The 23,715-nt window shown below is 36.7% G+C and overlaps 1 protein-coding gene and 1 pseudogene across 6 annotated transcripts in view; one reads left to right on the top strand and one right to left on the bottom strand.

Annotated features, from left to right (window-relative positions):
- CEP128 (centrosomal protein 128) overlaps nt 1-23,715 on the top strand; it is a 445,248-nt gene that overhangs the window by 373,934 nt on the left and 47,599 nt on the right. For all 6 annotated transcript variants that reach the window (XM_032287728.1, XM_032287725.1, XM_032287723.1 and 3 more), the window contains one exon: nt 11,856-11,879. In XM_032287728.1, the coding sequence (XP_032143619.1) occupies nt 11,856-11,879 (24 nt within the window). The remainder of the gene's footprint in view (nt 1-11,855; nt 11,880-23,715) is intronic.
- On the bottom strand, nt 8,594-9,311 carry LOC116557935 (annotated as a pseudogene).

The raw sequence follows: 23,715 nt of genomic DNA on the forward strand, positions 1-23,715 counted from the left end.
TAATATAAAGGGATCTTTTCATTAATAGCCACATCACATACCAGCATCCTTTTTGTTCTTGAAATTAAGGAAACCCATTCCTATCCCAGGACCTTTGCATCTGCCTCTTTAGGTTTCAGCTCAAATACTACCTCTTCATGGGACATACGCTGACCGACCTGTCTAGGGTATTTTTATGTTATGCAATATTATTCTTGCTTTGATTGTTTTCAACCAAATAAAAATGTAAAGACCACTTTCAGTGCATAGGCCTATAAAAACAGGTGCCTGCCTGGACTTTGGCTGACCCCTGATTTAGAATGAACTAGTTTAAAGGTTAACTGGCATAAGAGAGAGTCGAATAAGAATAATTTTTGACTTTTTCCTCAAAGAATATATTTCTGTTGGTAGAATTTGAAATAATTTGATAAATGGAAAGAAAGTATCATTTTGAGTAATGAGACTTTTCTGAACTTCCACAACGACACTGTGTCAGCATTTCATTATCCACAGGTGAGGTTGTGAGTGCTAACAGTAGCTGTTATTTCTGGTGAAAACTGCCCAGGTAAGGCTATTAACAAACTCTCGTCCAATTTAGTCCCTTATTTCCTAGACTTTGGAATTTAGGATCACTTACTTCCAGGGATGATTTTGAAAGCAATGTAGTTCAGGACGCCTTGAACTAAATTGCTACTCTTTACTTATAATCCTGAAAGGTAAAATGGTTTAAATTTAAAGTACTAATTTCCCTCAAAGTTGTGACTTTAATTTGGGTAAGGAATTACTTGGTGGACCATTTTATAGGCACTACATCATATCATTTTCTCCAAATGCAGAAATTTAGAAATTTGTTTGCGATTATTGTAGTCAAATTAGTGCTGTTTTTATAGCTATTACCATTTATAGCATTTTCAATTACTTTAAGATAATAGAGCTTTCCAACTCTTTTTCGTAACTCATATCTCTCTCAAACAGCCGAAGCTACTGTTTAAACTTTCACCTTGGGAAGATGCTAGTCAGACTGCAGTGAGAAATCAGAGTGAAGCTCAATTTGAAGAAAAAGCAGTTAAGTATTTCATAGGTAGGATTATTTAGGGTATTCGGAACTGAATCATCTACATACAGCTGCTCTATTTTAGTGCATGTAGGATAAGTCAGCCTTCATGTGTGCTTTCCAGAAGTGCCGCTAAAAACTTAGTTGTTGGTTTTTGTTTTCCGCCATTGTTCTTAGAAAGAAGAGTGCACCGTTGATAATCAGAGGGCAGATAATCTGAAGTTACTTTAAATTCTTTAGCCACATTTCCCTTCTTAACCTGTGTGTGTATGTTAGGAAATGGAGGTTAATAATAGTTTTAATCTCAGTCAAACTGAATTAAGAAGCAAATAAAAAGCTACCCAGCCTCAGCCATTGTATTAGTTTAAGACTTTCTGCTTAGATGTTGATCATCCTTATCAACAACCCCTCTAGTGTGGAATGCTGAAAGGTAACTGGACACAGAAAAACACAGAATGAACATGGGAGTGAGAGGCAAGAAAGAGTCTCCATTACAATGTTCCTTGTGCATTAGTTCCTGTAAATGACTCTGCATGTAAATTATGATGTGGATTATTGGAATTGCCCAAAGGTAAGTAATTTAATTCCCAAGGTGGACCGTTTGCTTATAGCATTTAATGACTTAGTTGTGTGACCTGCATGATAGTCAACAATGCAGTGCTGTAATTGAAAGACTCAGGAGGACAGGGCTTGGGAGGGAGGACTCTGTGGTTACATGGGTTTCCTTGTAAATTTTTTCACCTAGAAGCCTAGGAGATATGTGCCCTTCCAGGAAACAAAGGAGATGTCAGCCTCAGGAAGTCTCATTAGGCCAGCTATATTCAGTGGCAGTCAGATATGCAGCCCTTTGTGTACCTGAAAATGAAAGCGTACCCTCTTGTTTTCCACAAGTTCTGCATGACACAAGCCTGCTCATAAATTGTACCGTAATCACTCTTACAGTACAATTTGCACGGAGTTCAGAGCGTATTCCATTGATATATGACTAATCTCACAAGTGGAGTCATGTACTTTATTTTTTTTTAATGTAAATCCTTGAAACATATATGGTGTGTTGGTTTCTGACTTGTTGGCTTTCTCTCTGTACTCCCCAATTCCTCTTTCTCCATCTCTTTATGGAGACAGTCAGTATTTGAAATTGCACTGGTTGTCATTTGCATTGCCCCTAGCTACCATCATAGTCTTTATTTTATCTGCAAATAATTTTTAGTTGTTCTCCAGTTCAGAGGTCACTCATCTTTGTTACCTGTTACGAGAAGTTTCACTGGAGAATTTGGCAGTCCCTGGAGAAAGATAATTCTATGTCACTTGCCCTTCATTTTGTCTGTAGTGATACTCTGTAGCATACACCTATGTACCACATTGCATTGTGCTTTACAGAGAGAATCTTGAAATGATTCTTTATTTTAAAGGAAAACAAGAAAATCTCATTGCTTTGCTTTGTGATTTGAAATTTAAATGGTAGCCTCAGACTTTTTGGTGTCAGTTTCATACAGCTACCTAGAAGTACTTATAGGGATTTTAAATAAAACCCTACTTTGCTTCTCAGGCTTTATCTTCCAGTGTGAAATCTGTCCAAACAAACTGACCCTCATTTCTTTTTTTTCATTTTTTTTTTTTCTAAGACAGAGTCTCATTCTGTCGCCAGGCACCAGGCTGGAGTGCAGTGGTGCGATCTCGGCTCACTGCAACCTCCGCCTCCCAGGTTCAAGCAATTCTCCTACCTCAGCCTCCCCAGTAGCTGGGACTACAGGCGTGTACCACCATATCCAGCTAATTTTTGTATTTTTTTAGTAGAGACAGGGTTTCACCATGTTGGCCAGGATGGTCTCGATCTCTTGACCTCATGCTCCGCCCGCCTCGGCCTCCCAAAGTGCTGGGATTACAAGCGTGAGCCACCGTGCCTGGCCTAGGACCCTCATTTCTATATCTTTTTCTTCATCTTTTTTCTTTACTCCACTTGCTTTCACCACCCCTGCAAACCCATGCACATACCCCACTTCAATATAAATACAACCGCAGCCTTCCCTGAAAATGTCAAAACTGAAGTATAATGGTCAGTAATCTATTCATAACAAAACCACAAACTAAAACACCAACCAGAGAACACAGCAGAAGAAAACTACAGAAGAACAACTGGCTGCCCTCAGGTCTCTGTCACGGCAATGGTAGTAAATGAGAAAACATATTGGAAATGTGGATCACCCACTTAGAGTCTGTTTTAAAATCCTGTGAATGTTTCTGCTTCTGGTTCTATCAGAGATTTGCCAAACCCAGGATGAAACTCGGGCAACAAGGACCATTACTGGGCCTCCCTGTAGACTGGAACATGACATATCGCTTTAAATTGGCTTTTCTGCCTAAGTCAAAATGTTGTTGTTGTTGTTGTTTCCTTGACAACTTTTCAGACAAAATCTTTAAGCCTCACTGTTTTGTTTTCCTTCAATATGTGTGTTGTGTTTAGACACTGAAGTAGGTTGTTTGAAAAAGCACATAAGCAGCTATTGAAATGAATTAACAGAAGTTGACTACAGGTATCTAATGATGGCTAGAGTGAACACAGAATGATTGGGAAACCAGAGCAAGCTGCTCCAGTGCCACCCTGGAGTATTTCATGTATAGACTAACTTCTTTCACTGACTTTTAATACATAGCATACAATTTTATATATAAATCACAGATGCAGTTGGTCTGTTCAGAGCCAACTTATGGTATATTTTAAAGCTTTTTTTTGATGTTGCTGCATTGAGATTGTGATTTTTATCCCTATTTTGTTTTATTTTAAATCACTATATGAAATGCTGATTTTTTTGTGTGTGATGATTAATCAAAGCCTTTTTCCTTTCCATTATCTTAAAGTTTGGCAAAGAATACTATTTCAAATGTATTCAAATAATTTCAAATAAAATGATTTCTAGCTCTTTTAATTATTTAAATATGATTGAAAAACTTTTAATATGTGATGATTTGTCTTGGGGAAATGCTGAGAAGAAAATATATACATACTTATATTTCATTCTACTGGCTTCATTTAGGAAGTAGCAGGTAAAGTGTGAGTGTGGATTAAACAGAGTTGACATTGAGAGGAGGAATACCATGCAGTGGTCTCTTTGGGTGAAGCTGAGTGGATTTTTCTTCCAGAAGAGAGGCTTTGTATTTTAGAATAGGGATGGTAGGGAGTCCTCATTGTGGGTTTTGCTTTTTGAAAATTGTATGTCCATCATGGTCTTTAAATCCCAGAGAAGTTGCCAGAATTATTCAATACTCTTCAAGTTTCTAAGACTTGGAAAAGATAGAAGACTCTCGTTATGTTTTTATGCCAGTATTATGCTTTTTCATATGCTAATGATATATTCAGAGCATTCTTGGAAAATGCTGCATTATTGTGATAAAATAAAGTCACTACACCTTTCAACTGTACTTACAAGAGGCAGAAGAATTCTTGTTATTTAGACCTATAAGCTTCTAATTCATCTCTGAGATATGATGGATGAATCAATGCGGCTGATTAGCTCAGCTGAATCAAATAAATTTTTAATGATTAGATATTCTGATAACCAATGATCCATTTAATGCTCATTTCCTAACAGCCTACAAATACTTGTTCATCTCCAGTGATGCTAATGAATTTTCCTTGGTTCATTCTTAAATTCTAAAGTACACTTCATTGTGACGTGGTAGCAAATGAATGTATATAGCTTAAGGCTAGTTACAAACTGTATCCACCCAATGGGTTCACCTTACCAGCTGTTTAGATAGAGTCCATTTATCAAGACATGGGAATTGCAAAGGCAAAAGAATAATTCACGCAGAGCTGGGTATGCAGGAGACCGGAGTTTTATTATCAGTCAACCCACTCTTCCCGAGCATTTGGGGATCAAAGTTTTTAAAGATAATTTGGCAGGCAGGGGCTTGAGAAATGGGGAGTGCTGATTGGTCAGATTGGAGATGGACTCATAGCGGGTCAAAGTTAAGTTTTCTTAATGTCTACTGTTTTGGGGTACAATAACAGAACTGGGTGGGCCAGATTACCGGTCTGGGTGGTGTCAGCTGATTCATCCAGTGCAGGGTCTGCAAAATATCTCAAGCACTGAGCTTAGATTTTGCAATAGTGATGTTATCCCCTGGAGCAATCTGGGGAGGCTCAGACTCTAGGAGTCAGAGGCCTCATGACTCCTAAATTGTAATTTATTTATTTTTTTATTTTCTTTTTTCTTTCTTTTTTTATTTTTTTTTATTTTTGAGACAGAGTTTTGATCTTGTCGCCCAGGCTGGAGTGCAATGGCGCCATCTCGGCTCACTGCAACTTCCTCCTCCTGGATGCAAGCTATTCCCCTGCCTCAGCCTCCCTAGTAGCTAGGATCATAGGCACTCACCACCATGCCCAGCTGATTTGTATATTTTTAGTAGAGAAGGGATTTCACCATGTTAGCCAGGCTGGTCTCAAAATCCTGACCTCAGGTGATCCGCCTGCCTCAGCCTCCCAAAGTGCTGGGATTACAAGTGTGAGCCACCATGCCTGGCCTAAATTTCTAATTTTGTAGCTAATTTGTTAGTCCTGCAAAGGCAGACGGCACCCCGGGCAAGAAGTGGGTCTTTTCAGCAAAGGGCGTTATCAATTTTGTTTCAGAGTCAAACAGTGAACTGAATTCCTTCCCAGAGTTAGTTCGGTCTACACTCAGGATTGAACAAGGACAGCTTAAGGGTTAGAAGCAAGATAGAGTCCGTTAGTTTTGAGTTCTGTCACTGCCATAATTTCCTCAGTTATAATTTTGCAAAGGCGTTTTCAAAACCTCATTAACCTCAAAAGTTAAAATCCATCTTTTTATAGTACAAATGCCATAGGCTTCCCCCAAAATAATTTGTATATTGGGGGAAGCCTATAGCATATGGCTTCTCCCTGCCTGATCTGTGAAACCCAGAATAAATTAAAACATGATGTTGGCCGGGCACAGTGGCTTACTCCTATAATCCCAGCGCTTTGGGAGGCCCAGGCAGGCAGATCATAAGGTCAAGAAATCAAGACCATCCTGGCCAACATGGTGAAACCCCGTCTCTATTACAAATACAAAAATTAGCTGGGCGTGGTGGCGCGCGCCTGTAAGTCTCAGCTACTCGGGAGGCTGACGCAGGAGAAATTGCTTGAACCCAGGAGGCGGAGGTTGCGGTGAGCCAAAATCCTGCCTCTGCACTCCAGCCTGGCACCTGGAGACAGGGCAAGACTCTGTCTCAAAAAAAAAAACAAAAAAAACCCATGATGTCTAACTGCATTATTTTTACTTAGGAAGTGTGATATTCACTTATCGGTAGGAACAGCTATTAGCACCCCTGCATTGTAATTGAATGTCTATGCAGTGACTGCATGTACAGTCATTAAGAGTAAACATTTTTTAAAAACAATTATTTGTTGTCAATTTAGGTGTTTCTTAAACTTTCCCTTTCTAACAACTAAAGAACAATAGAAGAGGTACTATCCAATCACATAGAAACAGTAGCAGTAAAACAGGATATTTCCCAGAAAACTCTTTTTCCTTTTTTTGAGACCAAGTTTTGCTCTTGTTGCCCAGACTGGAGTGCAATGTTGTGATCTGGGCCCACTGCAACCTCTGCTTCCCAGGTTCAAGCAATTCTCCTGCCTCCGCCTCCTGAATAGCTGGGGTTGCAGGCATGCACCACCACTCCTGGCTAATTTTGTGGCGTTTTTTTAGTAGAGACAGGTTTCTCCATGTTGGTCAGGCTGGTCTCAAACTCCCCACCTCAGGTGATCTGTCTACCTCCGCCTCCCAAACTGCTGGGATTACAAGTGTGAGCCACCACACCCAGCCTTAGAAACTCTTTTCTTCCAAATATTTGAAGAAAAGTTTTCCTTTGTTTTTTGTTTAACCCTGCACTCCCACTTAGAGTTTTGCATTTTTACTTCTGCCCTGTAAGAGCCCTTAGTTATAGTCATAATTGTTTATTTTTTTGTTACTGAGATTTTTTTATCTAGACATGTTTCATAAAGGAGAAATAAACACATTTTATGTAATACAATAATTTATTTTTATAATATTCTTATGTCTTATTTTAGGTGTTTTTGTTTGGAATAAAAAGACTTGGAGGCCCATGGGTAGGCTTCAGAGAGTCTGCATTTCCCCGAAAAGTATATATATATATATATACACAAAGTTATATATGTGTGTTGTGTATAATGCACATTTTCCTAGGGAGTTTTATCAAGTTTTATCAGACTCTCAAAGTCTGTTACTACAAAATAAGAGCCACTGATTTATTAAAACCACCTGAAATAGCATGGAAGCATCTTCATCACTTCCTGGAAGTGGTCTTCCTTTTATTCTTCTCACATTGCTTTTCTTTTCAGGATCAAGCCTTGAGAATGTGTGAGGAGTGGGGTTCAGGGATTGGTGGGTTGGAGGGGTGTGTGGGGTTATGAGCCTGCAGGTTGAACTTTAATCAATTGAAATGAAAATTGTGGATTAAAGAAAAAGGGAAAAAATTACAAAGGCAGCTCTGGGTAGAATGGGAGAGGTTATAGACATATAATTAATTTTGTTGTAATTATATGTTCATCCTAGGATATAAACTGGCTTTTTTTTTAAAAAAAATCATGAAGCATATCAAAGCTACAATATTGGGCTAGGTGTGGTGGTTCTTGCCTGTAATCCCAGCATTTGGGGAGGCTGAGGCAGTAGGATTGCTTGAGCCCAGGAGTTCAAGACCACCCTGGGTAACATATGAGATCCCCATCTCTACAAAAAGTAAAAAAAAATTAGCTGAGTGTGGTGGTGCACACCTATACTCCCAGCTACTTGGGAGGCTGAGGTGGGAGGATCACTTGAGCCTGGAAGGTAGAGGCTCCAGTGAGCTCTGCTTATGACACTGCACTGAATGACAGAGAGAGATCCTGTCTCCAAAAAAAAAAAAAGAAAAAGAAAGTAAAGAAAAAGAAGCTACACTGTTGTTGGCTTATTTTCTTTGAGAATAAGGATACATAGTAGCATAATTTTTTATATAAAGATATATAACTTTGTCTACCAAAAACAATGTCAACTACAACCACTTAAGTTTTCAAAATGCATTTTTTAAATTTTAAAATCAAATAAGTTCATAAAGACTAGCAATAATTTCTCTCTACAGCCTACAATTGAGACTGAAAACTATAAATTAGACAAAATCACTAATTGACAACAGTGGCTGGTACCTTATTCGCTGTGGTCAATTGGCAAATTGAATGCAAGTCAGGTTAATAAAGCAAATTTTCTACTTCTCTAATTTCCTCTTATTTTTTGACATACAAAGTTTTTATTGAAAGCTATCTCAGTACCATTTTGGAATAGAGTGGGTTATAGGCAAACAAGCATAACTACAGTGGATTCAAATATATTTATTTATTGACCTTCATATTTTAACAAAATGGAGTTGTCTTGACCATATGAATCCATAGTCACATAAACTAGGCACATATTTCTTTTTTTTTCTTGTTATTATTAACAAGCAATATAATCAAAAACAGAAACACAACGACCTTAAAGGTTAATAAGTCAAACTGCTGCTGCATGTACCTGGGGTATATGCTCACTCATTGCAAGGCAGGACGTAGGCACATGACTGTGCATTTAGGTATGTATGTAACCAAGAAGAATGAGACAAATGGAAAACACTGGAGAAAAGAAAGTGTCAAGAACTTTTCATCAGGCAATCCCAAAGCGCTCTGCTCTTTTCCTCTTCTTTGCCTCTGTATCCTCTGTTGGTTCCAGTTCCAGCTGAACTTGTGACAATCCCAAATCTCTCCTTCCTCTTTTTCAGTTTCTCATCATCTTCAGACTTTCTGGAGATTGAAGAGACATTCAAACCAAATCTTTGAGCTGTTTCCCTTCAGCTTATCCAAGTTAACCACAGGTTTGTTATCAGATGACAGACCTTTTGTTGGAACTGAAGAAATCCCAAACCTAGCTACCCGAGCAGCTTTCTTACTCTCCAAGCTCACAGGTACATTGAATCATTTGGCCCCATTCTGCATTCTCTGTCTGTGGTATTTCAGATGTAATTTTCACCACTTTCTTCTCTGCTCCCACATCGACAGTTTTTTCAGGGGGTTCTTCCTCTTTGACAGAGAGCTCTGTGGGCTGTGTTTCTTCTTCCTCTGTTTCACCTCCCAGTACATCTTTTTCATTTGCCTCCTCTTCAGCATGTTCTTTAAGATATACCTGGAGTCTGTGGATAAGGTCTTGCTTTATTCCCTTGGTCTCCAAAGCAAGACATTCTTGCTTTAGTTCAGCAAGCTTCAGTTTATGGAGCTCCACTGTCCTGTTAACCCTCCAAACTAGGCACATATTTCTTACAAATATTTAAGTAAAATGAAGGTAGTAGCACATAACTTATAATGCTATCAGTTCATCTTTGCTAACACTAAGATATGAATCAAGACAGTTTAATTCTGTTCTCATATTATATGAAATCACCTATTTCGAGTCAGCTCTAGGTGTGCTTTTAAAATATGTTCATCTTAACTAATACCAACCCACAAACTCATGGTATAGGGAAAACTTAAAGCCCAAATGGGACTGCAAATATTTTCAGCCTTCCAAGATGGTTCATATAAATATGATATGCCCAAAGGCTGTTTCTGTCTGTATAAGGCATCTAATGAGGTTATGTTCAATCAGCAAAGGATATTAAAGTATTGCTGAATGGTTTTTGTCCCAGATGCAGTATGAATAAGATGGCTGGCAACAATAGATCAAAGTCCCCTTGAGGCATCATACGCATTTATTATGAAGCGCTCAAATGTGACAATATACAAGTCACCAACAAAATAGCAGTTATTTTATGAAAATTATGAGGGCAAGGGTGAGGTCCTCTTAAGTATGCCAACAAAATGCAATTAAACAGATTATATTGCTGGAAACAGTCTGCTTTGAGCTGAATTTACATAATGTATTCATTTAACTCATGCCCACATAGCTAAATGTTTACAGGGTGGAAATGTTCAACTGTTTCCCAGTCTCATTGTTGGAAGTTAGTTTGCAGAAGCCCTCAGAAGTGAGCCCTCTGTTTCATGTGATACTGAGAGAATGCCAGTGGGGGCTGAGTTCATTCTGCTTCTAAGTGTCATAGGTCTATGTGGGTCCCTGCAGGACTACAAGAGACCTGGGCTGAGTCATTCTCTACACCGTATTTCTCCATTTACTTCTGTATTAGGCTTCTCTTAGAGGGGCAGAGTTAATAGGAGATATATATAAAGGAGAGTTGTTAAGTATTAAGTTACATGATCACAAGGTCCCACAGTAGGCTGTCTGCAAGCTGAGGAGCAAGGAGAGCCAGTCCAAGTCCCAAAACTGAAGAAGCTGAAATACAGTGTTCGAAGGCAGCAAGCATCCAGTATGGGAGAAAGATGTAGGCTGGGAGGCTAGGCCTGTGTCATCGTTCACATTTCTCTGCCTGCATTATATTCACTGGCAGCTGATTAGAATGTGCCCACCAGATTAACAGTGGGTCTGCCTTCCTCAGCCCACTGACTCGAATGCGAATCTCCTTTGGTAATGCCCACAGACACCCAGGATCAACACCCTGCATCCTTCAATTCAATCAAGTTGACACTCAGTATTAACCATTACGCTTCTTTAGATGATTGATTGATTTTATTTTTTAAAATCTGGATTCCACATATTTCCTCCAGTTCTTTGTTTTGTTTTTATTTTGATATGTAGTCTTGCTCTGTTGCCCAGGCTGGAGTGCAATGGCACAATCTCGGCTCACAGCAAGCTCTGCCTTCTGGGTTCAAGCAATTCTCCCATTTCAGCCCCCTGAGTAGCTGGGATTATAGGTGCACACGACCACACCTAGCTAATTTTTGAATTTTTAGTAGAGAAGCGTTTCGCCAGGTTGTCCAGGCTGGTCTCAAACTCCTGATTTCAGGTGATCTGCCCGCCTGGGACTCTCAAAGTGCTGGAATTACAGGCGTGAGCCACCTCGCCCTGCCTCCTCCAGTTCTTAAAATGAGAGAAAACAAAGACAAATGGCCTCAGTCTTCCTTAAAAAGTATGGTTTTTCATTTTCTTAAATCTTCACACTCTGCTTTCTGTCATATTCAGTCTTTATTTGGTAAAGACTTCCTGTTTATAGACGTCACCTCTGGAAAGGCTTGAGAATACAGCTGTGGAGTTGAGAATACAAATGTTTTCTTAATCATTTAGCTTTTGATGCCTCCTTATCAATGACCCCCGTAAAAGCCAGTCCTTCTGTAAACATTCTAAGATGCTCTAAACAATGAAGACCTATCTGGGCTCAGGATTGGATGCATATGCCATATCTTCTTGACTTATTTTCCTGCCTTGTTTTCAATAATGATTTACTCATTTATTTTAATTGAAAAAACGTCTGGATTTTACCTTGCTGTGGAGGCCACATTTTTCACTGTGTATGTAATTAAGAGCTAGTATATGCGCTTAATTCCTTGTCTGTATCACTACTCTTGTCTAGTTGTGATTCATATAATCACATCTAACATTTTATATCCTTATCAATAAATTTACCATTGCGAAAGTAGTAAGATCTATTCCTTTTAGTAACTTGTACTAGAATTGTAGTATTTACTGTTAAACTCAATAGTCCTAACACTAAATGAGATGAAAAAAGATACAGTGATTCTTCGATGACTGTTTTTCTGTTATAGAGATCATTCTGAGTAGTTCTCATTTTTTACGTTTTTAAAATAAATTATTAATAATAGATGGTAAATTGAATACCTGTAAATTAAGTAAACTTGAAACAATTTTTAACAGCCTTCGTTTTATAATTATATATCATGCTTTCTTTGCAGGACCGTGTAATTGCATTAGAAACGGTAAGTTGGGGCATTTTCTTTCTCCTTGTGTCAGAATTACTGCTGTCTCCCGATGTGGATTTCAGTGCACACCAAAGGAAGCAGTTTCAGAAATCATTTTTAAAACTACATCTAAGATGTCAAAGGGAAAAAGGAGTTAAACTGTATCTAAAAGGTATGTGGATATAGACTTTAAAATGAAAAAATAAATTAAAATGTGAGCATATTTAAGTGGTCACATCTCTCAGGACTTCTGACGTCAAGATGTATTAATATATGAAAAACATAATTAGTTTAAATATAGTCAATACTTTGTGTGTTTTTTATTGTAGTTTACAATCACTGAAAGGATTGATAAGAAACTGTGGTTAGGTTGCTATTTATCCTTTCAAGTCTAAGTTTTTAACATTCATTTAACTTATTTTCACCAGTATCACAAAAAGAATAGTAAAAGCATGCCAACTTTTTCTGAATAATCTTACTTGTAGGAATGTACTATTAAGAAATAATTTTTCAAGTTCATAGATGTAAAGACTACATATATACAATATTTATTGAAAAATTATTTGAAATTTATTCAAAAATTATTTTTGGCCTGACGTAGTGGCTCAGGCCTGTAATCCCAGCACTTTGGGAGGCCCAGGTAGGCAGATCACCTGAGGTCAGGAGTTTTAGACAAGTATGGTCAACATGGTGAAACCCCATCTCTACTAAAAATACAAAAAAATTAGCTGTACTTGGTAGTGCATGCCTATAGTCCCAGCTACTTGGGAGGCTGAGGCAGGAGAATTGTTTGAACCCCAGAGGCAGGGTTGCAGTGAGCTGAGATTGCAGCACTGCACTCTAGCCTGGTGACAGAGTAAAACTCTGTCTCAAAAAAAAAAAGAAAGAAAAATTATTTTTAAATTATAAAAAGGAAAACCAGGGCCAGGCATGATGGCTCATGCCTGTAATCTGAGCACTTTGGGAGGCTGAGGCAGGTGAATCACTTGAGGTCAGGAGTTCGAGACTAGACTGGCCAATGTGGTGAAACCCTGTCTCTACTAAAAATACAAAAATTAGCCAGGAATGGTGGCGTGTGCCTCTAATCCCAGCTACTCGGGAGGCTGAGGCAGATTCGCTTGAACCTGGGAGGCAGAGGTTGCAGTGAGCAGAGATTGTGCCACTGCACTCCAGCCTGGGTGACAGCGCAAGACTCTGGCTTAGAAAGAAAAAAAGGGAAATCAATTTATTGTTTGTCAATAAAGTTATGGTTCCATAGAGTAAGGAATTTCCATCCAACATGCCACAGTGGTTATGCAAAAGCTTATAATATTAAATGGAAAAAAATTCAAGATATAAAATTGTGTGTACCTTAATGATGACATATAGGCATATAAAAAAACAACAAAATAGAGTAACTGCAACACTGATAAGTTAGATAAGAATTATGGATTTTAATTTTATCCGTTTCTGTTTTTCAATTATTTGATGAAATACTACGCAGCCATAAAAAGTCAGGTTTTCAAAAAAGCAAATATTGTCATGCTAATATGTGAAAAAGTGATGTAAGATATATGAAGTGTGACAAAAATATTAAATGTACATATTTTACAATTTAGGAGACTAAGAAAATATATAAAATATTACAAATATCTTAGTAGTGGTGATTTTTTTTCTTCTTATATTTTTAATAAGTAGGAAAAATTCTTTAGATAATAGGGTTAATAAAAAATGAAGTGTTTGTGAGCATGAAGAGAGGAAAGATGCTTACGACATTTTAGTAATATGCAAGCAAGTGATAACTGACAATGTCCAGACCTATGGATGAATAGCTTCTTCCTGAGATTTAACTGGGCCATTTAGAAAGTACACTAATCTCCGTTTCAGTATGATGACATTGTTGGTGAATAAAATGTTTAGTGTTCTTCCACATATATTTTACTTAGCCTTAGAAAGTGTCTTGCCAACAGAATTTGGCTTGTGAATTAAATGTTCTTTTTAAAAACTTGAACAAAAACAGAATTTTGAGTTTGAGGACCTGGATTTGACTTACAAAATGCCACTTATACAACCTTTAGCAAATGACTTCTTTCTTGATTTCTTCATCTGTGAAAAAAGGTTATTTAAATTATTTTATCAGGTTATTTTAAGAATTAAGAGAGAAAATACCTGTGAAAATATTTAGGACCAAGTATATGTTATTGTTACCATTATGTGATTGATTGTTACTTTTTATTTAATCATTTGAATTCTATCTATATACTATGCAAAACTGAAAATTTTATCAGCAACAGTGACTATTTGTATTTGTTAATTTTTTTATTTATGTAATCTCTTCACTAACAAAGAGATTAGATAGATAAAGATTCTATTCTATAGGAATAGAATCTTAAATGTCCTATCCTAAGGGTTCCCGTAAGAATAAAGGTAAAAATAAAAAGTCATCATGGGGAAAATTAAATGGATTAAATGGACTAGGTTTTAAACAGCAGTAGTTTTTTGATAGTTTCAATTTGAAATGATTATAAATAAAACCATAAAAATTAAAATGCTCAGTAATAGTGTTAATGATCAAATATTATGAAGTCCTTTGATTTCATATGACATTTTAAGGAACGGAATTTAATGTACTTGACAGACTATTCAACTGATAAAATACTTCACAGTTTATAAAATCAAATATGCTGAAAGCCATCTCAAGAACATTTATTATGCTCTCTCAAGTCAGCACTTAAAACTTAGAAAAATGTTGGTGATCCATATTTGGCTGAGTTGTTATTAAGAGTACAGAAGGTACTGTATGTAGGATATATATCATGGGGATATCAATCTCCAAATGTCTGAAATTTCACCATTCCATTAGGAGTATTTATAATAGATTGATTTTAGCGGTTCGGTAGTTATAATACCCAAAAAGAAGATTGCCTGTTCATCATAATAAGAAAGTCAACTTAGCTTGCCACCAGTTATCTATATGGTTAGGTACAATCACATACCTACTTTTTCCTGTCTTCCTCAACTTTTCCCTCTCTTTCTTTACTAGCAGGTAAGTTCCTTGGAGTAGAAACTGCATTTTATTTGCAAATGCATTGCCAGGGTCTGTCAAAAATATTTGATATATAGTAGACAATCAATGAACATTTGTAGAATGAAGAAATGAGTGTCAAACTGAATATATCTCAAACTCACATAAGACTGTGCTTAGGAATAAACAGCATTAGTCCAGTAGTTGCAAGAAATTCCCCAGAAGCACAGCAATGTATTCTTTATTTACTAGACTTCCTGGTTAGTACTATATTCTATTTGGCATTTCACAGAAGCTCTAACCGTCTTCAGTAAATATTAATGTAAATTTTTTTCTGGGATGGAACCACCTCCAGCCAGAATAGAATGGGTTGATTCCCTAAATATAGCTAAGTGATTACATGGAAAAAAAAAAAAAAAAAACTTGATTGAGAGCCCCATCTCATGGGCCCTGGATGGGACTCAGCAGTGGGCTCAGCATGAGGCATTGTGTTGACACCAAGGAAGAGAACAGGAAAATAAATTGTGATCAGTGCCTTCAAGGAATTTGTACTCTAACTGAGGAAGGAAGATACATTCATTTAAATGAATTAATGATGAAAGGTAAAAAGATTTAAAAAATACAGTACATGAATGAAAAAGATGATGCATTTTGCAGAAGCTTTTTTGAAGAAAAGATAATTGTAAAGAAAATTGAAGCATCATTGTGATGTGGGTTCACTGTGAAAATCATGGATTGTGCAGTTTGAGGACATGATAAGGAGCTTAAATTTATTTCAGAAATAGGAAGAATCGGTAGAGTCAGGTCGAAAGAGCCAGAGAAGTCTTTTCATGTTGCATATGTAATGAAAGTCTAAAGGCAGTAATGAACAAAAGAGTTTGTTAAAAGGATTTTTTAAGGTAAAGTCATGACTCCCATACACATATAAAATGAACTCATGACAAATGTGTTTATTTAACTCATCAATTAATGAGGGAATGAACAAGAAGTTACAAATGACTCAAAGCGTTTAAAGAATCACTCATATACAGGCACTACAGAGTGCTGAAATGTATTTTAAATAAAGGCAAAATTGGCTTCTACAACGGGGAAGGAAAATCAATGGAACCCTACCAGACAAAATTTATTGTCTGTGAACAAAAATCATTTACGTTGCAATCAGTTATCTGCAACTCATAAAGTTATCAATAACTCAAAGACAACGAGAAGTCAGAGATCCCACAGAATCAGAAAACCCAGAAGGATGTGCTAGGCAAAAACTAGTTACTGAAGATACCTAGTCAGTTTTTGTTCCATCCCAAAGCCTTTTCACATTTTTTTCCCCTGTAGGTTCATAGGAGATAATGTATAGAGCCATAGATAACAGTTTGAGAGAGTAATAGGAGACATTCTGGAGTTCTGAAATACAAACCAAGCAGTTTAGATTTGATTTTTTCATATCAGGGTTTTGTATTTTTTTACATCAGGGATCTTTTATCGCAGGTCCTTCCCAAATGCCAGTTCGTACTGGTCAGTAGCAGCTACTGAAACATTGTGTTGGGAAGGATTTTTTTTCTGGTTGCTCTTTCAGAAAGAGTGCTGTGATCACCTTACGTTTCCTGCCATATACATTACAAGGTTAGGAGGTAGAAAGTAGGAGCACAGGTATTAAGCCAGCAGGGTGCCATTGGCGGCTTTCAATTAGGGATCATGGTGTGGTGTGTGTGGTCTATAAATGTAGTGACAGTGTGCAGGATGATCTGGAGTAGGGATAGCCTGCAAGTAGGAGGACGGAAAGTGCACACGGGAGGTAGTCCAACCTTAGAAATGTGTTTGGAAAAGCACAAGTAGGGGCAGTTTGGTGCAAGAAGGAAGACTCAAAGCGCATGCCCTTGTTTAGAGAAGGGAACTAGCAAACTTGGTAAGTGGGAGGTCATGGGAGAAAAGCAAATATAGATACTACAGTCAGGGTCCTTTCGGGAAGTGAAAGGGATTATAAGGCGATTCACCTTGGTGATATAAATTCCGTTTTTCATATCACCCTTTAAATCTGTCTTTATTTTCATTTCCATTAATACCATGATAATTTAGATTCTCGTACCTTTGTAATAGTTAAAGTTGGTGAAACCCCCAAAATAGTAGTGGGTTAAGTACCATAAAAATTAATTTATCTCATGTGTTAATCCAAACATAAGCCATCCATGACAGGTAATGTCCCCGTGGTGTTAGAACCTTACGTTCCTTCTGTCTTTTTGCTCCTTTACCAAATATGTTGTTGCTCTGTCCTCATGATCCAATGCCTATGCCACCTCTGGCCCTTGTATTCGCATACTAACTAGAAAAAATGAAAGAAAAGGAGGGCATGTAACTGCCGTGTAGTGGAAACTGGAAGTTGCATGTACCATTTCTGTTTATAGCCATGGACCAGAACTTCTAAGATTAAAAAATACAATCGTATAGACCATAGGCTTTTAGAAATTTAAAAGCAAACTTGTAAACAATTCACAGGTCAAAAAAATAAAGTGTAAGTTAAATAATCTATAGAACTGAATTATTAAAATATTAATGTGTTAAAATGTATGGGATATAGCAGCAGTATTATCAATGATGAAATTTAAAGGCTTAAGTGCTACGTTAAAAAAGAAGGGATAAAAATCAATGAGCTTATCATCCAACATAAGAAATTAAGGCTGGGCATGGTGGCTCACGCCTGTAATCCCAGCACTTTGGGAGGCCTAGGTGGGCGGATCATGAGGTCAAGAGATCAAGACCATCCTGGCAAATATGGTGAAACCCCGTCTCTACTAAAAAATACAAAAATTAGCTGGGTGTGGTGGCACATGACTGTAGTCCCAGCTACTCAGGAGGCTGAGGCAGAAGAATTGCTTGAACCCTGGAAGCGGAGACTGCAGTGAGCCGAGCTTGCGCCACTGCACTCCAGCCTGGCACCTGGCAACAAAGCAAGACTCTGTTTCAAAAAAAAAAAAATAAATAGGAAATTAAAAGAATAAAACCTAGAGAAAACAAAACAAGGGAAAAATAAAGAAAAGACTGAAAATTAATGAAGTAGAAAAAACCATGCATTAGACAGGGCTAACAAAGTAAAGCTGCTTGTTTGACCAACCAATCATAATAAAAAAGATCATTGTCCATTATGAATGAAAAAAAGGATATAACTACAGGTCTTGGAGAATTTAACCACATAGCACAGTATTGTGAATAGTTTTCTAATTACAAATTAGAAGAAATAAACTCCTAGAAAAATGTGATTTTCTAAAACAGAAGAAATAGCATGGTTAAATTTTTTAAAAATAATTTTAGTCAACTATTTTTAATCAATTAAAATTTAATCAAAAAAGGGCCACCAAGCCCAAAGAATTTTTTACATAAGTTCTACCAAATGTTCCAGGAGCTTATAATTTCAGTTATACAAAAACTCTTCCAGAGACCAGAAAAAAAGGAAACGTGCCCAATTTATATCCTGAGTCGGCGTGGCATCTGGGCTAAAACCAAGCACAGGAAGTGTAAGTAGGGGAAACTAGAGCCTTAGTCATTAACATGGATTCAGAAATACGTACAAAAGATTCGCAAAATAAATTTAGGAATGTTTAAAAAGGATAATTCATCATGAACAAGTTGAGTTTATTCCAGCAGTTCAGTTGAGTTAAGCAAGTTGGTTTAACATTAGAACATTAATCACTGTGATTTATATCATAGTGAAGATTAGGGAGAAATAAAATTTGAAAAGGCCATCCCAATAAATGAATAAGAAGCATTGATTCCACCACGGTCATCATCATCATCATCAACCTTCTAGTAAACTAAGAATAGAGGGAAACTTTCTTAATCTGATAAAGGTCATATGGAAAACAGTCTATGGCGAAATCACCTTGCCACTGAAATGCTGACGTCCTCCTCCCTGAGCAGGAACAAAGGATGTGCTGTTCCCCAACCTCTGCTAGACCCTGTGCAGATGGTCCTAGCCAGTGCAGTAAAACTGATATTTGCAAATACTGTTCTTGTTTAGATAAAATGCCCAAGGAATTCATAGTTGAATTATGAAAAAATGCAGAGTTTAAGAATTTCTTTGATTTTAAAAAAGTATATTTTTCTCCTAAGTCCAAGCAACAATTACTGAGAAAATATAATTAAAAGTATACCAATGCAAAAGTAACAAAAAATTTAAAGTACGTAAGAGAAAAAAACTAAAAAAAATTACAAGTGCTTTATACAGAAGACACTCTAGCCAAGAAATTTCTGAAGAAGAACAAGGTAAGAGTAGTTTTCTTAAACATATAGCAAAGCCTATTAAAGCTATTGAAATTAAGATAGTGTTGTCTTGGCAAAGGAATATATAAGTTGGTCATTGTAATCAAATGGAGAACCCAGAAACAGAAATAGGTATGTGTGGAAACTTGATATCTGACACAATCAGCATCACATTTCAACAGAGTAAGGATGGACTTTTCTATAGATGATATTAAAAATATTAAACCAAATGTTTATCTCATATCAGATGCAAAAATGTGTTGCTCTCACTCATAAGTGGGGGTCGAACAATGAGAACACATGGATGCAGGGAGGGGAACATCACACACTGGGGCCTGTTGGGGGTGTGTGATGTTCCCCTCCCTGCGTTCATGTGTTCTCATTGGGGGTAAGGGAAGGAGAGCATTAGGGCAAATACCTAATGCATGCAGATCTTAAAACCTAGATGATGGATTGATGGGTACAGCAAACCTATGTAACAAGTCTGCACATTCTGCACATGCATCCCAGAACTTAAAAAAAAAAAAAAAAGAAAAGAAAACCTATATATGAATGGCAAACCATAAGATTTTTAGAACAAAAAATAGTCGAATATTTTCATAACCCTTGAACTGGAGATTTCTGGAAAAAAAAAAAAAGGCAACAAAACACCTCTATTGAAAAAGAAACATGTGTGAAGACATTTTTTATTAGCAATCAGGGAGACACTAATTAAAATCACAGGACTGTCATTTTCTTTAAACTGTATGTATATATTTTACTTATGATTTTGTATCAGTGACATATTTCACCAAAAAAAATAATAAGGAAATTGAAACATGTTAGTAGAACTTTTTAAAAAGGTTTTTACTGCAAAATGATTAATGCTGATCCCAACAGTAATGTTCAAAGAAAGCTGGTAAGTTACAGCATGTTCTAACTGGGGTAGCATGCCCCTAGGAGTATGCAAAGATCTTCCAAGAGGTAGTCAGGTACAAACAGTTTTCAGATAATTGGTTTTTAATTTTTTTTTTTAGTATTTTTTTGAGAGGGAGTCTTGCCCTGTCCCTCAGCTCACTGCAACCTCCGTCTCTTGCATTCAAGCAATTTGCCTGCCTCAGCTTCCTAAGTAGCTGAGATTACAGGCGCCTACCACCACACCCAGCTAATTGAGAATTGGTTTTTATAGCCTCAGTTTCTAGATAACCTTTCTCCTAAAATGACTCTGCTTTGAGAGGCCATCTTACCTTTCATAATTGATTTTATCTCACTTTATTTAAAACACACACACACACGCACACACACAAAAACAAACAAACAAACAAACAACAACAAAAAAAAAACAGGCCTACTTCTCACCCGTCCTGAGTTCCATGATGGCGAATTCCCCCAGGCACTTTAAGGTGCCAAGCAAAGGGGTAATTTAAGATTTTTGTGCCTGCTGGCCTTTGTTAATCAAGGCCCTTAGGTAAGACTTCCTGTCTTTCTTAGTTGCACACATATTTTTGTTAACAAAGAGATGTACTTGATATGTGGGGTACTGGGATTGAGGTGTTCTGAATTAGACATATGCTGTTGATTGGAGAGGGAGGTGAAGACATTTTTATTTAATAACCTCACCTCTTCCACTACTCAACTATCAACAAAGAGTGTATAGCTTCAGAAATCAAAGCTTAGAGAGTGTAGATAAGAAATCATTAAAGACAGCCGTCTTATTTCATCCAGGTGACAAACTCTAGCAGAGCTCCATGCCTTACCTATTTATCTGTTTTGGAATTATGATTCAAAAGTGAGACAGTTTTCACAGGCACACATTAACACCATTCCATTGAATTGAGAAATGAAGTCAGATTCTTTTGTACCATAAAGCAAGCGTGATTTGCCTGATTGGTTTGACAGTGAGGACTGGCTTTGCCAATCTGTAGGTCTGAGGCTTATATGGAAACATATTTAATGCAAGATAAATATATCAAAAATATCACACTATTAGAATGGTATTAAAGTTAACAAGATTTTTATTTGTCTCACCCTTTCTGTATATGTTGAATTACACATAATGAAAGAAAAACTCTAGCCTGGGAAACGAGCAAAATTCTGTCTCAAAAAAAAATTAATTTTGGTGACAGATCACTATGTAATATTTACCATTAGAGTAGAAAAACATTGAAGAATTGAGTAACATTGTTCTAAACTACTTTCATTCTCATGCACTTTTTGTATGAACAAGATTTGTGATTAAATCTATAGAAGTAATGGGAATAGAAATGAAATGAAACCCTGTCCTTTCAAACAAAAATTAGCATTTAGCTATGGTTATGTGAACTAATTCAGTCAGGGTGAAGAGGAATCTATATTAAGAGATACATACCTTTTGGAAGCTTTGGGGTTTTTGTTTTTGATTTTGTTTTTTACATTTCACATTTAATAATTTTTCTCAAAATTTGAAATATACTTAGTATTAATTGTAATGATAATCCAGTCTATGAAAATGTATAACATAGAGCCTTATGGTCACAGGGAATTTTAAAAACCATTATTTTCTTTATACACACACACACACACACACACACACACACACACACACACACACACACACATTGTTACAGGGAAGGATGAAGTATGGCAGAGTAACTGATAAAAACACTTATGAGCATAAATACATTTATGTTAGGATAAACTAAAGGGGAAAAAAGAACAAGGAAAAAAATCTGTCTTTTAATGAGGGTCATATTATTTTATAAGTGGATAAAATATTTAAAGTTTACTGGATACATTTATGTTATTTATATAAATGAATTTTATTTGAAAATGTCATTCTTTACAATATTGCTAGAAAATGTCATCCTTTGCAACTACTTATGATTAAAAGCATTTAGATAACTTAAAAACGTGTGTGTGAGAGAGATACATAGCTTTAAAACTTAATTTTGAAAACCATTGACTTAGAGCAAATGTGTAATTAGTAGTTGCAATTAGTCAGCATTTAATCAGCTTCCCAACTAATTAAATCTTATCTCCCTTATTTTCAAAATATACTTACAGGGCTAACACAACTTAAAATGGGGTAAATCCTAATCTAAATCTGTATAGAGAAAAATACATACTCATATGTTTATATTGAGAAATATTACAAAACACTGGAAAACTCTTAGAAATATGATTTAGAAAACAACACTGTAAAGTCTTAAGCATGTCTCTGAAAGATTCATTGAACTAGGCACACTAGCTGAACTTCAAGATTTGGTGTTCAGGATTATAAGAATATGCCCATGTGTCTCTGTGGAAATTACAGACTAAATAATGTCATACACACTTATTACACCTGTCTGTGTTGGAGTAGACAATTGCTGTTCGGGTTTTTATTTTTAATTTCTATTTTACCCTGAATCTAGAACTAATTGTGCTTCATACTACTGCATGTGCAAATCACTCTACAGGCACAGAAGTTGAAGAAGAGCCATCACTCTTTGTCTGAACACTAAATTGTGCTCTAGGGCACTTGGGAATTTATAGACCCAAATCAGTTAGCGTACTTGCTAAAAGTGCCACTGTTAAACTGAGGAAACTACTGACTTGATAATGTAGATCTGGCCAAATAACTGTTAATTATTTGCAATGCCTCTCCTAAGTATTTGTCAGAATCTTGAAGCTAAGGAAAACTTGCCTTTATCTCTTTACAAAGCCAGAACTTGCTGTTTTAAAACCAAAGATCAAGCTAGGTTCATTTTTCGTTTTGCCAAGTCTATGAGCCTCTCATTGAAGTTGCCTGAAAGGTTCAGTCCAATTGGCTTTACACCAAATAAAACGCAGTGTGCTCTGTTACGGTGTTGACCCAGAATCAGGTGAATCCCAGCAGTTTTGGCTGAGCTACATTGTAAAATTTTGGATTTGTTCAGACTTGACACTTCCTGGGAACCCATTCAAACTGAAACCGGAAAAAGGTTTTACACAAACCCTGTCCTAGCCCATTCTGCCAAGTTTCCCACTGCTCTAATGTTGGTCTACCTTCTGTATATTCGCATCGAGGGCAAACGGAAATATCCTCATGAATCTCTCATGAGGGATCTTGGGTGAAACAATCTAGACATTCTCCTTTCTCCACCTTGTCCCAAAATACACAGCCTGTATTCTATGTTAGTCAGTACTGAAATACGTACCTTTTCCAATAATGGGGATATCTTCAAAGGGTTAAGCTTCTGAAACATGACTGTTTATGGTAGAATGTAGAAAATACTGCTAAAACAAGTGGGCTGTTTATGCAGAATTACAACTTTGTGGCAAAAAGTGATGGCCAACTTAGAAAAAAAAGTGAGGCTTCTTTCAGTCTACAAAAATTGTTTTCTACAGCCCTGTCAAATTTTTCATAAACATGGTAACATAAGAAAGGTATCACTGAGAAATTACATAAGGAATGCAATTTCACCAGCAGATGAATTTAGTATTAGTGAATTGCTCAGTGTTTGGAGGTCAGACTGACAGTGTCATATTTGATGCTGATGAGTAGTCATACTGACTTTCTGACTTCCTTGGTGGATAATGTGTTCTAAACAATATTAAGAACAACGCATTCTCTGGGTAAAAGCTCTCACTTTATATTGTGAGGATAATATGAAAGTGTATTAT

This window comes from Sapajus apella, unplaced genomic scaffold (assembly GCF_009761245.1).
Source record: "Sapajus apella isolate SASKATOON/1434 unplaced genomic scaffold, GSC_monkey_1.0 scaffold20, whole genome shotgun sequence".
Taxonomy (NCBI): domain Eukaryota; kingdom Metazoa; phylum Chordata; class Mammalia; order Primates; family Cebidae; genus Sapajus; species Sapajus apella.